At 32.0% G+C, this 13,869-nt stretch overlaps 4 protein-coding genes across 4 annotated transcripts; 1 reads left to right on the top strand and 3 right to left on the bottom strand.

Moving 5' to 3' along the window:
* Positions 1 to 1,629: 1,629 nt before the first annotated feature.
* On the bottom strand, positions 1,630 to 4,579 carry LOC105428926 (uncharacterized). The gene is made up of 3 exons (XM_011641536.3): positions 4,454 to 4,579; positions 3,728 to 4,350; positions 1,630 to 2,694 (listed from the first exon to the last, which is right to left on the bottom strand). Exons 1-3 carry the CDS (start codon positions 4,500 to 4,502, stop codon positions 2,182 to 2,184), a joined length of 1,185 nt encoding a protein of 394 aa, XP_011639838.3. The 5' UTR covers positions 4,503 to 4,579; the 3' UTR covers positions 1,630 to 2,181.
* A 1,024-nt stretch (positions 4,580 to 5,603) lies between these two features.
* Positions 5,604 to 6,715, top strand: LOC105428929 (gem-associated protein 7). The gene is made up of 2 exons (XM_011641538.3): positions 5,604 to 5,910; positions 6,235 to 6,715. Exons 1-2 carry the CDS (start codon positions 5,784 to 5,786, stop codon positions 6,420 to 6,422), a joined length of 315 nt encoding a protein of 104 aa, XP_011639840.2. The 5' UTR covers positions 5,604 to 5,783; the 3' UTR covers positions 6,423 to 6,715.
* Positions 6,467 to 8,653, bottom strand: LOC105428927 (Mediator complex subunit 30). The gene is made up of 5 exons (XM_011641537.3): positions 8,341 to 8,653; positions 7,920 to 8,095; positions 7,054 to 7,464; positions 6,717 to 6,973; positions 6,467 to 6,637 (listed from the first exon to the last, which is right to left on the bottom strand). The coding sequence occupies exons 2-5, from the start codon at positions 8,035 to 8,037 to the stop codon at positions 6,539 to 6,541; spliced, it is 885 nt and encodes a 294-aa protein (XP_011639839.2). The 5' UTR covers positions 8,038 to 8,095; positions 8,341 to 8,653; the 3' UTR covers positions 6,467 to 6,538.
* A 1,131-nt stretch (positions 8,654 to 9,784) lies between these two features.
* Positions 9,785 to 13,869, bottom strand: LOC105428930 (uncharacterized). The gene is made up of 4 exons (XM_011641539.3): positions 13,710 to 13,869; positions 12,607 to 12,740; positions 12,142 to 12,438; positions 9,785 to 11,057 (listed from the first exon to the last, which is right to left on the bottom strand). Exons 1-4 carry the CDS (start codon positions 13,789 to 13,791, stop codon positions 10,449 to 10,451), a joined length of 1,122 nt encoding a protein of 373 aa, XP_011639841.2. The 5' UTR covers positions 13,792 to 13,869; the 3' UTR covers positions 9,785 to 10,448.

Here is a 13,869-nt window from a genome sequence, read left to right as displayed (position 1 = left end):
TGCGAAGTTTGCAAGAGACGACACTTGAAGGGATGTCGCCTGGCGGACACATCTGCCTATTTATCCCTACGGGGAAAACTCGAAGACGTTTTGCGAAGATATTATTCCGAAGCGGAGCGTATATTAGCGCGGGAGCGAAATTGGACGAAATTATTTACGGGCGTGTTCGAGAGAAATGGACGTTAAATTTGACGTTTAAATCGGCTGGCCGCGTGGCGCCGATAACATCGTCGTTTTTAAAGAAAGCTTAACACTTCCGCGAAGGAAGCCGATCATTTCCTATCTCGTGTTTATTGCACAATCGCGCACGCGATGCCGGCACGGCTCGTATCGGCTCACCCACATATCCGCGCCACAAACTCACGGAATGATCGCCGTCGAGCAACTCGTGCCGTACTCTGCGTATCGTAATACACGCGCGTCACGCCGAGAGTGTAACGATCGAGGGAAATTACTGTAATCGCGGCCTGTCAGAATTTCGCGATTGACTCGCCCGCCCATAAAGTCTTTGCATACTCTTCAGGCCGCAGGGACTTACGCGCGACTTGTCGAAAAGCTTGCACTCGTCGCCTAGAAACCTGGCGCGAGAGCGAAAGCGCTGAATGACGATAATAGTTAAATATCCGGGTACATCCGCTACATTTGCATATCGCATCTGCACACTTTCCGCATGTCTTTTCCGCATCTTTTGCAACCTATATCTTTGTCTAGACATGTATTAATTTTTGCAGACTTGTGTTCTCGGTACATCTTCATTTGTACGACATTTGTATGAATGTTTCTTGATCAATGGTATTTCGTATCGTTTGAAAAATATTAGCAATGCAGTGAGAGATGTGTTCTCTCTCTCTCTCTCTCTCTCTCTCTCTCTCTCTCTCTCTCTCTCTCTTTTTTTCATTTTGAAATATTACTTTGATTATCACTACGAAGCAAATGTCGATGCGCGATTTAGATTAGATAAAATCTGCCGGCTGAAAAATTACGCGCGAAAGCTGCAAAGTACCGCCGTCTTTAGAGACACAATACCATAGCGGTTGGCGGCCTTCTCGAAATAGACGAGGAGCTCAGCCCTCCAAACTCGTCCGAAAATAAAACAGGTTTCTTCCTTGCGAGTGGCGACGTCCAATTGGTCGAGACTCCGACAGAACAGTCATTTATTTATTATCCGACGTTTATTTCCGATGGCAGTTGTCGTCGTCGTTATGCTACTCATGTCGATCAACGAAATTCGAATACCATTAGTGAATTATCATTTTATTGATCGGTTTGCGCAAAATCAGTCTCGAGCAACTGTACAATTCTCTGAGCAATTGTTCAAACAAGCTACAAATGTAGAAATGTGTATTATCAAGGGCACGAACATAAATTCTCATAAATTGAAATATTCGTAAAATATTACATCTTGTAATTATTTTTAATAAGTTGTTGTTAGTTGTTAAAAATTTATATTATATTAATTAAATACGTACAGTGATTTAAAAGTTTGTAAAATAATATATTTGTTTAAAGGAAGTTTTAAATAATAATTTTTTAATAACAATGCAAATAATACGTTGTATAAAACCTAAAGTAATAACTATATTTAACCTATGCAGGATGTCATAAATCAAAGTGAAACTAGATAAAATTGTATTGACAGTACATATATTTCAATAATTGACAGTATAACATATATCTCTTATCGTCGTCCATTGATTAATGTTGCAAATTTTCCAGAAATAATCATTTTTTTCTAAACTATACAACAACGAATATTATAAAATATTATATAATTATTTTTAAAAATTTAATCTTTATTGACATCTCTTGAATGCATGTTGATGTATAAAAACTAGAATTATATGTAAAAACAAATTTTAATAAAAATATTTTTTTCAGGACTTCACAAAATGAGATATAATATGAGATATAATCATTCCTATGTAAATTCACATAATTCTATAAAAATTAACTATAATATATATAGATACATAATAAATTGCAATCTTAAATATATTATTGACTTTTATATCTAAATTAGCTTATATAAGATTCCTCTTAGATTTTATTTATGAACATTATTTAGACACTTATGCGTATAAAAAAGAATTTTTAATTGAAAAGATCTTTTATAAGCTTACCAGCATGAATGCGGCCTACTTTACAATCTGGTGAAATTTCACGAACTTGATATGATTCACTTCACACAGGTCTAAAACCATCGCTGATATTCGGTAGTTGATATCCCGAAGGATATAATCGGTTAAAATCTGTGTATTCGTTTGTTTGAACAGGTGAGAAAGGCACGGAAAGAGGCGGATTAAAACCCGGATAAATATTATATTTGTCGTCATGATGAAAATTAGTGGGTTGTTCGTACGGTATATTGTAACTAATCTGGCTGTAGGAATCCGTTGTAAGCTCAATATGGTGTATATTCTGCGGATACCCACCATAATATCCCGAATAGTGCGGATGTTCCTTGTGATGATGGTGATGATAATAATAATGGTGATGTGTCATATTTGGTGTTTGAGTATTGTTAGGCGGACTTGTTGTCGTAGTTGCGTTATCTATTACGGTCTGATTCGCAACTCGAAAATCCAAAGTTGCTCGCAAATCGTTGGTATTTAGTTGGAGATATTCACGCTCTCTGGCCGTTCCTCTCAAGACATTGTGTTTCCGTTGACCCCCTTTGCACCCACGTATCATATCCTAATGAAATTTATTAACAACGTAAATTAACTTTCAACAATGTATTGTCATGTGAATTAAGCGTAAATCTATTTTTCTGAGAGATCACTCATTAATGTCCAATTAATTTTTACCAATGTGTAAATTAATCTACATTATTTCAATCTCAGTCTAACTTTCTTTTTAAAATTCTAAATGTTTTAAAAATTAGGAATACACACACACACACACACACACACACACACACACACACACACACACACACACACATATATATATATACATGATATAATTAATATACAGTAAAGCAAGCGATATTAAATTTATATAAAAATATTATTTATTGTTTGGATATTATGAAAACGTTATCTTTTGGCAGAATTGTATTCAAAACAGAAGCAAAGTAAAGAAGTATATCTGTATGATGAGATTAGTGCTTAAACATGCATAACTTTATACAAGATACCACTTCACTTTAAATATTTTAACATGCGTATTATCTTGTCACATATATTTGGATTTAAATGAAATTACAGACATATTTAATCATTCATTGGAAGCTAAAGAGTAATGATAAATACGATGAAGCCTTAATCATTCGTCATATAAACACCTGTCATACAATTATGTTATTATCCAAGCATACGCGATAAGATGACCCGTTCTCGTATTAATTAGACCCAGCCGTAGACTCGATACACATGTTATCGAATCGTTCCACAAGCAACGAAGAAAATTTTTTTAAAGCACGTTTTCTCTAGAATTTTGCCTCTAGTAGATTAAATAAACATATTACGAGTATTAATAAGCGATATGATACAGCGATGACTGAAATTTATGTAGCACAAACATGTTGTGTTGTACGCGCGTTGTTGATGCTTTCGCGCAATTAATCGATCGTACGCATAATCAAATGTCGGCATTTTTTTGAGAAAAAACAGACACGGTACTCGTCGCTAAGTGAGATGCGCATCGAGATAAAACGTCGCGTGGCTTTCCGCTCTGATTTCCGTTTGCTCAACGTGGCGCGAGCCGAGATCTATTACATCCTTACCTTCTCTTCCGCGTTCCGATCGGCTTCGGTTCGTAATCTTGTGCGATCGTCCGCCCCGTTGCTCGCATCGGACTTCTCGGCATCTGTATAGTCCTCGTTGCTCTCAGCCAGATCGATCGGCTTGTTGTCGAACAAGTTTATCACTTGCGGCGTTAGATCGTTTTGCGACGTAGTCTGGGGTTTTGTGGGGTTATCGACCGTCGGACCAATTCCGAAAGAACCGGGATAAAAGAAAGGATAGGGTAACAGCGAAGGATACGGATAGTGACTGTAATAGGCAGCGAAGTACGGTGAGGTTTTTGGAGAGCCTAGGTTTATGCTGAAGGACGCCTGTGGTAGCTTGGCGATATTCTTCATGGTAGAGGATGCCGCGGTGGCTAACCCGCCGAAGCTGAGGCCAGTTAGAAAGGCTAAACTGTTAAGAAATCGTGATTTTCTCTTGTTCGTTTCGCTGCTCGCGCTGTCTAGGCCTCTCGATTCCTCGATTTTCGTTGGTTTGTGTTTCGACAGACTGAGATTTTTCCAAAAGATCCCCTTCTCAATCGCATGACTATTATTTCTCTCGAGGAGCACGGTAGCTTCAGGTTTAGTGACGTTAATTGGAAGTGTGTCACAATACACCTCTGCAACAAAAAGAATCGTTGGAATCGGGAAGATGACGATGTAGTTGTTGTAGAACCGACATCGAAATCGAACGAATGTTCGGACGAATGTCGAATAGTTTACCATTGCAATATACGGCGAACGCCATTAAAACAATGATGAGGGAACCCATCGTCACCGCGTCGTGATCGGAACGAAAATGAGGTGACACCGCGTAGGCTCTTCGAAAAAAGTTAAAAAGCTGCGGGTCGCCCTCATGTTTGGCTGCGAGAAAGTGTGTTTGACAGATATCGTTATAAGTATGGTAATTGCAAATCGATCTAAGCTTCTTCTCTAAACGTGACAATTACATTTCGCATAGGAAATGTGGGCTATCAATGCCCGAGATTACTTCATACTGCTTTCAAAACTTTCATATTATAGAAAAGATCTTGATGAATGAAATACAAATGCTTCATGAAAATTAAAACAAGAATTTTTTTAAATTATACAAATTAAAACAGTATTAAGTAAGAATTGTGTTATTAATTTCAGCAATGATTATAATAAAACTGTATATATAAATATGGAGAAATTTATAAATCGATATTTTGATATTTAGTATTATTTTTTATTTTTTCAATAATTTCAATAGTTATTAGGCCAAGAATTATTAGGATTTTATTTGGATGAGATGGGTTGGGTGTTGTATCTTATTGTTTAGTTATTTATTATCAGAATTATATATCGTTTAATTCGGGTAGCTACAGTATATTAAGGAATCAAATTGGAGATATTATATACAACGTATTTCTAAATAAAAACTTTAATATGTTACGTGTGTTAATATGTAAATATTTAATATGTTACGTAATTTTATAATTCTTTTTCTATACTACTATCTTATCTACTTAACTTTTTTTATATTGTAGAAACAAATTGTACCTATCCAATTTTTAACTAGATCAATTAAGTTATATTTTTGGATCGTTGAGAATATTAGTATATTGAGAATTACGGTTATTTTTACAGTTACTTTCAATAAGCCCACATCATGTGTTTTACATATTACTCATTTCTCTTTGATTCAACATAGCTTTCACTTTCTCTAATGTTCTCGATATTTATAATATTGATGTAATGTTAAAATTACATTAGACAAATTTGAATTCACTATCACTATCGAGTAGTCTGTTTTGACGTCACATTATTATGGATATTTTTCGATAATTCGAATTTTATTTGGGAATTCAAATAAAGCGCCATTCTCTTTGACGCGCATGCGATTTTCATAGTGATTCTGGCATAGCGTTCCTTTCAGCTGAACTTTCTGTACTGTTTATCTTTTCTTCTCTTCATTCTCCGTTGGAGAAAAAAGGAAGAAAGTTGAACAGTGTAAAAAAATTCAGGCTTCACGAGTTGCATCTCGTAGCATCAGTTTCCAAAACGAAATAGAACATTTTTGGAGTAAAAAATGACTGAACAAGAGAAAACTAACTCTGATACAAATACAACCGATTTGGCATTTGCTTCTCCGGAGAAACAAAAGGCCCGTGCGTTTTTACGCGAACGTTTTCTGCGTGTCATTAATGGCATTATCGGTAAGAAAGTTTGCATTTAATCTCTGTTTTAGCTGCATTCAGGCAGCGCGCTGTTAGTATCATTCTATCTCTGTCGCTCAGTAAACATAAATCAAATGATAAATAAATTATTGTAGTAATTTTAAATCGTTTATTTCTCTCTCAAAATTGCTGGAGTATTATGCCAGAAACTGCTTTATTGCTTTAATTTCATATTTCAATGATCCATAGAATTCAATCATTCATTTATTAAAATATATTTGTTACAAAATATTGTTAGAAAAGAAAGAAAATATTGAACTATTGTTAATATGCGTTTACGTCTGTGTAAATAATATATTACAGATAAACCAGCGGAATTTCATTTGCACGAAAATACAAATGTATCAGGCGAATTCAAGGGTTGCGACATAGAATGTTCCAAGATTTTCGTGAAGAACTTGGAAACACCAATGGGAACGATACCAGATGCCATCCTCCGAAGTGATGACATACTTTATTTAGACATAGACAATATTAATATCGATCAATGAGAGGTAGAAAGGTATAGGAGGAATAAACATAACAATATCAGACATGTTGTAAAAAGAATTTATATCTCTTTTTAATATATAATATTGTATAAGCATAATTATCTATATTTGATAACCTAAGATCGACGCATATTTAGCATTGTATTTATTTCTGAAATAATGCGTCTCAAGTGATCAATTATTTCCTTAATGTGCCTATTCTTTAATACGACTTGCTGAAAAAGAAGCAAATTTTTATATATCAGATTTTAATGTAAGATGTTAATGCGTATAATAATATCTTATTTGCTTTACCTCCATGACTTCTTTCCTCTCCTCACAAATGAGCCTATAAGCTTCCGAAGTTTTCTTTTCATCAGATTTCATATCCCATTCCTCCTTCAATGGAATTAAACTTTCTATATGTGTATATTCCATGCCTTGTAACTGACAATTCTCGTTAGATTTTTCATATATCAATCTCAAACGCTTGAACAAAGTTTTGAGCAAATCTAACTGTTCGCAGACTTTTTTCCTCTTTTCATTCGCTAAATTTGCTCCTTGTGCAGTACCTATTCATAAATAATACATATACAAAGAATGTATTTCGATATTCTAAGCTATATTTTAAGTATCTAGTAAAGAAAATAACCATTGGGTGGTTGAAGGACTTTAAGAGTTTGAAAAAACTCTAAAGTTCGACTAACAATATCTTGTACTGTCTCTTGTCCATATCTACATAAACTAGCAGTATTGATTTCCTTAGCCTGTTTTTGCGATAATGGCTGAGTAGTCTGTGGTACCGGAGTCTGTGGTGTAGTAGCTTGATTATTAGTTTGATTATTTTGTTGGATCATCGCAGCATGTTGTTGTTGTTGTTGCAATTGTAATTGCTGTTGCTGTATATGTTGCATTTGTTGTTGCATTGCCATGGACTGTTGTTGCTGTTGTTGTGCCAAAACTTGCTGGGTATTGGGCATTCCCATGGCATTGGATCCAACATTACCAACACCTCCAACTCCAACTCCTACTCCCATGCCAAATTGCTGAGAACTCACCATATCTAAAATAACAATTATTATTTATTCCTCGCACTTTCAGTTTGTAATTTAGTTCTCAAAATTTTACTTAACTATTTTATATAGATCAAAATATAGTATATTAAAAAGGTTAGACTAATTTGTCAATCTTTTAAATAACAATATTTTGCTCTTTTTCAAATATAGATCTTTTAATATATTAAAACTTAATAATCCAAGAGATTTTTAAAAAGTCAGAGATTATGAATAAAAAAATGCACAAGATTTAAAATAAGAAAATAAAGCCATAATATTTCAATTATTGAAATTCTTTAATATTTTATATAATTTTAGATATAGATAATAAAAAAGATAAACATAGAATTAAATATAGGTATATAACCATTTTCATATCATTTATTACAAATTATATATAGTAGTACATGCATAAACATACAAGGAAAAAATTATAAATAGAAAGAAATTTTTAAATACTTACTTCCTTGCTGTGGTCCCATCAAACCAGAAACCATTTGTCCACCACCAAACTGTGTACGCATAGCCGATTGTTGCACATTGGGAAATCCAGATAAAAAAGGATGCTGTTGTCCAGCCATGTCGCTTTATTTTAAATATACTTTTAAATAATACTTAATTAATCGATTAATATATCCGCTAGAACAGAAATTAATATTATCAGTCAATTATCATTTTGAGGTTATATCACATTGCATGTAACTACAAGACGTAATTTTTATTTGTTAATGTTCTTGCTATCGAAGAACATTTCCAATTAACATTTTCAATTTCATAATATGAAATATTTTTCATGAAAAATAAAGGAAAGCTTCTTAAATTGTTTAGCCAATTGTCTAGCCAATTGATGATATTGTTATATTTTTGCATTTTTAGTGGGTTACCTGATTACGTTAGTATCAATCATACGATATCAAGAGATATCGTATTAATTAGATGAAGTAATCATTTTACAGGCTTTTTGTATATATTAAAAGTCATCAAGCAAAACACATTTTTTTCACGTCACACATGGAAATTATTGAATGCATCGTTCAATACATTCGCACGCAAGCAACAGTTATTTTTATATTTATTACACTTGTATGCACTTTTTACATTTTTCCCTTGCAAGCAATAAACAATAATCAGGAGCTTCGAGAAGATGAAACGTAATACGGTAACTTTCTATTTATAAATGATAATACGTTGATTTCATCGACATGACCGTACCATACGATTCTTATCTGCTACTGGTAAGATTGCATTTCTATTCCGTATTGTTTATCTTTGGTTATCTTTAGCAGAATGTTTATTTTGCAACTGTTGGAAATTTTTTGTATTGAGTTGAATTATTCTTTTAAAAGAATGATCTAATCTTCACATAGAAAATTTTCAATAGTTATAATTGATGAATTGATATTTTTATTATTTTTCTAAAAATTATTCTATTTCTAAAAATAAGCATCAAATTTGTTTTAACATTACTAATACATTACTAAACAATTATTTCTAATAATTTTTTTTAATTAATATCTTTTTTTTTCATATTATTGATGCGATTAAACAATTTTTTAACTTTTCATTAATCAGTTGCTTATGTCTTAATACTAATCTAATACACGTAACTCACGAATTATATTTTAGTTAGAAATATATTTTAATATAATCGATAATTATTTAGGAAGAGATAACATCGAAAAAGTATTTGACGCACATTTGACTACATCGGAATTATATTTAGCGCAATTTTTTTATGTTTTATTATTTTTTATATAGAAAATTACACTTACCTTACTACCTAATTATTTAATTATTTTAACTTTTAAACTTAAATAATATATTAGTCTTATTTTTTAATGCTTTCTCAGGATGAAGCATAAATACATGGCGTCATTTTTCTATCATTTTGTAAAATGATAATTTGGTTTTAATGTATATAGACGGAAAAATAAACAAATTTAATATATCAATAAAAAACAATTATTATGATAGAAAATTTAGTTGCATTCAAGAATATCATAATTGAATAAATTTCTTATTTGATTTTGATACGAGGAATTCAATGTGATTCCTTGAGTTTCACATATTAATAAAAGATTTTGTGGGCAATGACATTTAAATAGGAGTTGGAAACAGTGCACAAATAACTAATGAACATAACAGAACATAACAGTTTCAATTTGTCGTAACCTCGATTCATACATTCACGTGAGCTTTTTTTTTTTCATTAATGCGACGTAGCTGCAGTTGTCGCAAACGCATGTTTGATCGCGCTGCTTTCCAGCGAGGACTAATTCACACGTGTCGTACTCGAAAATACCGTTAGCTTTGTCAAAACAATGTCAATACATCAGTTAGCGATTTTATTAGAAACATTTTAAAATAACTTTACACAATAGTTGTCATAACATAATTTACAATGCGCGAACAAATTTTACAAGATCGCAGTAACAGTCACAAAAGACTGTAATGTCTGATAGTGATATGTTAATGATAATGATATATTTTTTATAATAGCATAAATGATAGGTCATCTCATGATAAACAATACAAATTACAATCGTGGAAATGCTCCTCTTTTACACAAGTGATTTTTGTTTGGATCTGGATTGCTTTTATAATATAAACAAGATTGCTAAAATCAATTACATTTTTCTTACTACAAATACTTTGATACATTTAAATCTCGATTTTTTTGAGAAACTTTTATAATAAATTATTTATTTATGCCATACATCACGAAATAACTTGTAAAAATTATTTTAATTGAACTATTTATATTGAAAATTACTAACAAATGCGAAATCATTGCGATAAATTATTTTTCATAAATTTCGTAATGAAAAAAATTTTATTTTTTTTATTCGAAGAATCTAAAAATAATTAACAAAAAATGTAAGTCGTCTGGCATATCTGGTATTATCGCTACAAATAAGTTATGAAAAAAATTTAGTTTCAAAAGTCTTAATTATCTAATTCGTTTGACTCTCGTGGCGTGACTCTTGGTTGGCTAGTTACAATTTTTTGTTTTATTATCTTTATCAATTGTGCTTTCATCTGGCAAGTCGATGGGCGAAATTTTATCTACATTTGACAAAACTGTTGCTGGACGTTGTACGTTAAGAAGTAGTCCCTCTTTATCAGCTTCAGTTGCAGTATTGTGTTCGTTCTGAGATTTTGAAAGGTTCATGTCTCGAGGGATTTCTGGTAACTCTGCCTTTATAGTAAGTGGTTGTTTTTTAATTTTTTCTCCTTCAGATATAGTATGTTCATTAGTCTCACTTTCATTTGGCAAATCAATAGGCGATATTTTATCTACATTAGACAAAATCGTAGATGGACGTTGCTCCTTAATTGGTGGTTCCTGTTTTCCTGTTTCAAAAACATCTTGATCCAAGAATTGTGAAAAATCATTACTTTGAGGAATTTTCGGTAGATTTGTCAACGAATCGTCAAACGGAATTTGTACTTTTATTGGTGCGACAAAATTTTGCGATTTATATAATCCAGAATATTTGGGATTTGGAGCATAGAACTCATTCGGTTTAGTCTCCTCTTTTTCAACCTCAATCGCCAGTTTTTCCAATTCTTCCCTTTCTTCTTCGGAAAGTGGATTAACCTAAAATAAAATATTTGATTTAAACTCTGTATTTTATATAATATAACGAATGTTGCAGTTTTTTGTTGTATATATTTTTTGCTTTATTGAAATGTGGCGATACATCGAGAAATTTATCTAAGCATAATTGAGCTTTACGTATCAATTATTTTAAATTATAAAAATAAAAATATTAACATTATTTAGAAGAAACAAAATTTATGTATATTAATTGTAATATTTATTAAATGAAGAGAAATTTTGAAATTTTATTAATTTAAAGATAATAAACGTAAGTTAGATTTATTTCTTTTATTAGATCTTATTAATAAAAATAATTATATTAATTTCTAACTCATTTCTTCCCGCGCTTAACTCTCATTATTCATATTATTCCTTGAGTTAATTTTAATATCGAACATTTTTTAATTTATACTTGTAATTTATATTTTTTAAACTGGTTTTCTATATTTTCTATAAATTTGAGGAATTATTTAAGGATTTGAACAGTAAATAAATAAAATAATCGATTTAGACAAGAATGCACACTTGACACTTATTATATTGAAAATAAGTTGAAGGTGTTTATTCATTTACACATCGCAATATCACATACCGGCTTATAAAGCTCAATGATGCGTAGATAAAATCTTTAAAAGCGTCGATGTCGATGAAGTCGACAAACAACATCGGGTAATTCAGAGAGATTTTTCTTTCAGATTATACGCAAACGTCAAATGAAATGGATGTGCAGAAAAATCGAAAATGCGATGCATTCAAATTAGTTATTCATTTTCTTAGAATTAAACTGTTATTTGCAGCGGATACAATTTGCATGATGCAATCTTTATTTTTAATGATAAAAGTATTACAGAATGATAAATGCTCATTGAGTCATTGATGAAATTTTTTTCTGTACGCAATGGACTAAAGTTCATTCTTGTATATTATTCTACAATTCCTCTAACGCTAATTCAAAATATTTGTTTTTCGAAATTTCTTTGCAATTTTTCTTTTGAAAACTGTTTGTTGTTAGAACTGTATAGCTTTGATTAACTTTTGTAATTATAATTAATTATTGGCTATTTTTATATGTCTACTATACCTTAAGTGCGGGTCGTTTTCTAAAATTCTTCACCCTAGATCTTCCTCGATAGCGCCTACGTCGCCTGTTATCATTATCATCATCATCATCATCAGGTAATTGATAAATATTTAGAAGCTTTGGTTTGTTAGGATTTCCCGAATCGTCGTTTACAGTGGCGAATGATCGACTTTCTGCTGCCCGAACGTGCAATGGATATGCATGTTCTTCCTTCGATTCTTCCAGAAAAGTGTCTATGTCGTCATCTTTAAAATTGTCAGAGCCGTGAATGAGAGTGTGGTCTATTTTCTGCAAACTCTACCGTACAGCACGAAATTAACATCCCTATAAACTGTATCTCGATTCATGCGATATTTATAATTTACTCTAAAAATAATCTCATACGTCTTTCTTTACCATAATAATAAGCAACAATTATTCTCGTATATACTTTTTGCATTATTAGCGTAATTAGAATCAGAATACCTTAACCGAATTCGATGTTTCTCCGAAAGCTTCGGCCAAGTCGGGATTTATTCCCGCCAATGGTTCATCTCCATATCTTATATAAACGGGAATGTATCCCGGGATGCTGGGCAAATATTGAATGGGATTCGAATCTAGAAGAAGTCGAATAGGCTAGTTTGAAACTAGGCAGTGAGAAACGGCTGTATGCTTAATATACGGATGATTGCGCTGGAAATGCTCACTTAGCAAAGGCGAGCTTATTGGCTATGATAGCAATGCGGATATTTAATCGCGTGCATAGAGATTAGCTAAACTAAGCGCTCAGTTAAATCCCCATTATCTGTGAATCGTAAGCTGTAATCATTTATGATGTAATTTGAAAAACTTTTATCTCTTTTACGAAGTTATTTCATTCTTTAAATTTAAAACTAAATTACGTATGCATGTAAATTTTGAAATTCTCGATCCGTATAATTTTTCGTGCGATCAAATTTTAATAAAATTATTTTAATAAAATTAATAAAAAACTGTGTCTGGATTCAGTTCGTGAAAATGTATTTTTTTGTATTCTTAAAAATTTATTTTTATTTCTTTATTAATTTTAATTTTTTATTACAGACTCTAATAATACATGACATCATAGAAATTATTATTTCATTTTTTATCTCTTATGAAATAAAAATTTCATTAAAATTTCTTTAAAATTTTTTATTTGTATTGTATTGTATTATCTGCATTTTAATATTTATTTAATTTATATGAATAAATCCCGAATATTTAAACAGAGTTATGTAAGATTTATCATAGGAATAGTTAAATTTGGCTTCCTTCGTCGAAGTTAACTTGTTAAAATACTTCAGATTTTTTAAAACAATTTTCTGAGACAATTTTCATTAGCTTGTTCTGTAATTCGAAAAGTATGCACTTGCGAGGTGCTTTGCAAATTTAATTTTACAAATTTATTCCTTGCGATGTCTCTTTAAATCTTCAAAGTAGCGCACTAATTATAATTCCGATTTGCGATCACTGCACAACACTGAGTCCAGAGTTCACAATGCAGTTGCGTGTCACATATTAATATTCATTCGGGCGGGAATCTTGATCTCGTTGTTTTTACTCACAGGCATAGCTAATGAGAGGTACCAGGAGTACCAAAAGGGATAATATGGCCCTGGTACCACGCAGCGTCCCGGCAGCCTGCATCTTTGAACGGTACTGGGCCCCCAGAGTACGGGGCTCTCTCCTTTATATATACGTATCCCCTACCCTCTGGCCGGTGTT

The sequence above is a fragment of the Pogonomyrmex barbatus genome, unplaced genomic scaffold, assembly GCF_055798465.1.
Source record: "Pogonomyrmex barbatus isolate J1 unplaced genomic scaffold, ASM5579846v1 scaffold9, whole genome shotgun sequence".
Taxonomy (NCBI): Eukaryota; Metazoa; Arthropoda; class Insecta; order Hymenoptera; family Formicidae; genus Pogonomyrmex; species Pogonomyrmex barbatus.
The sequence above is the reverse complement of the archived record's forward strand: the minus strand, read 5'-3'. Positions and strand labels throughout refer to the sequence as shown.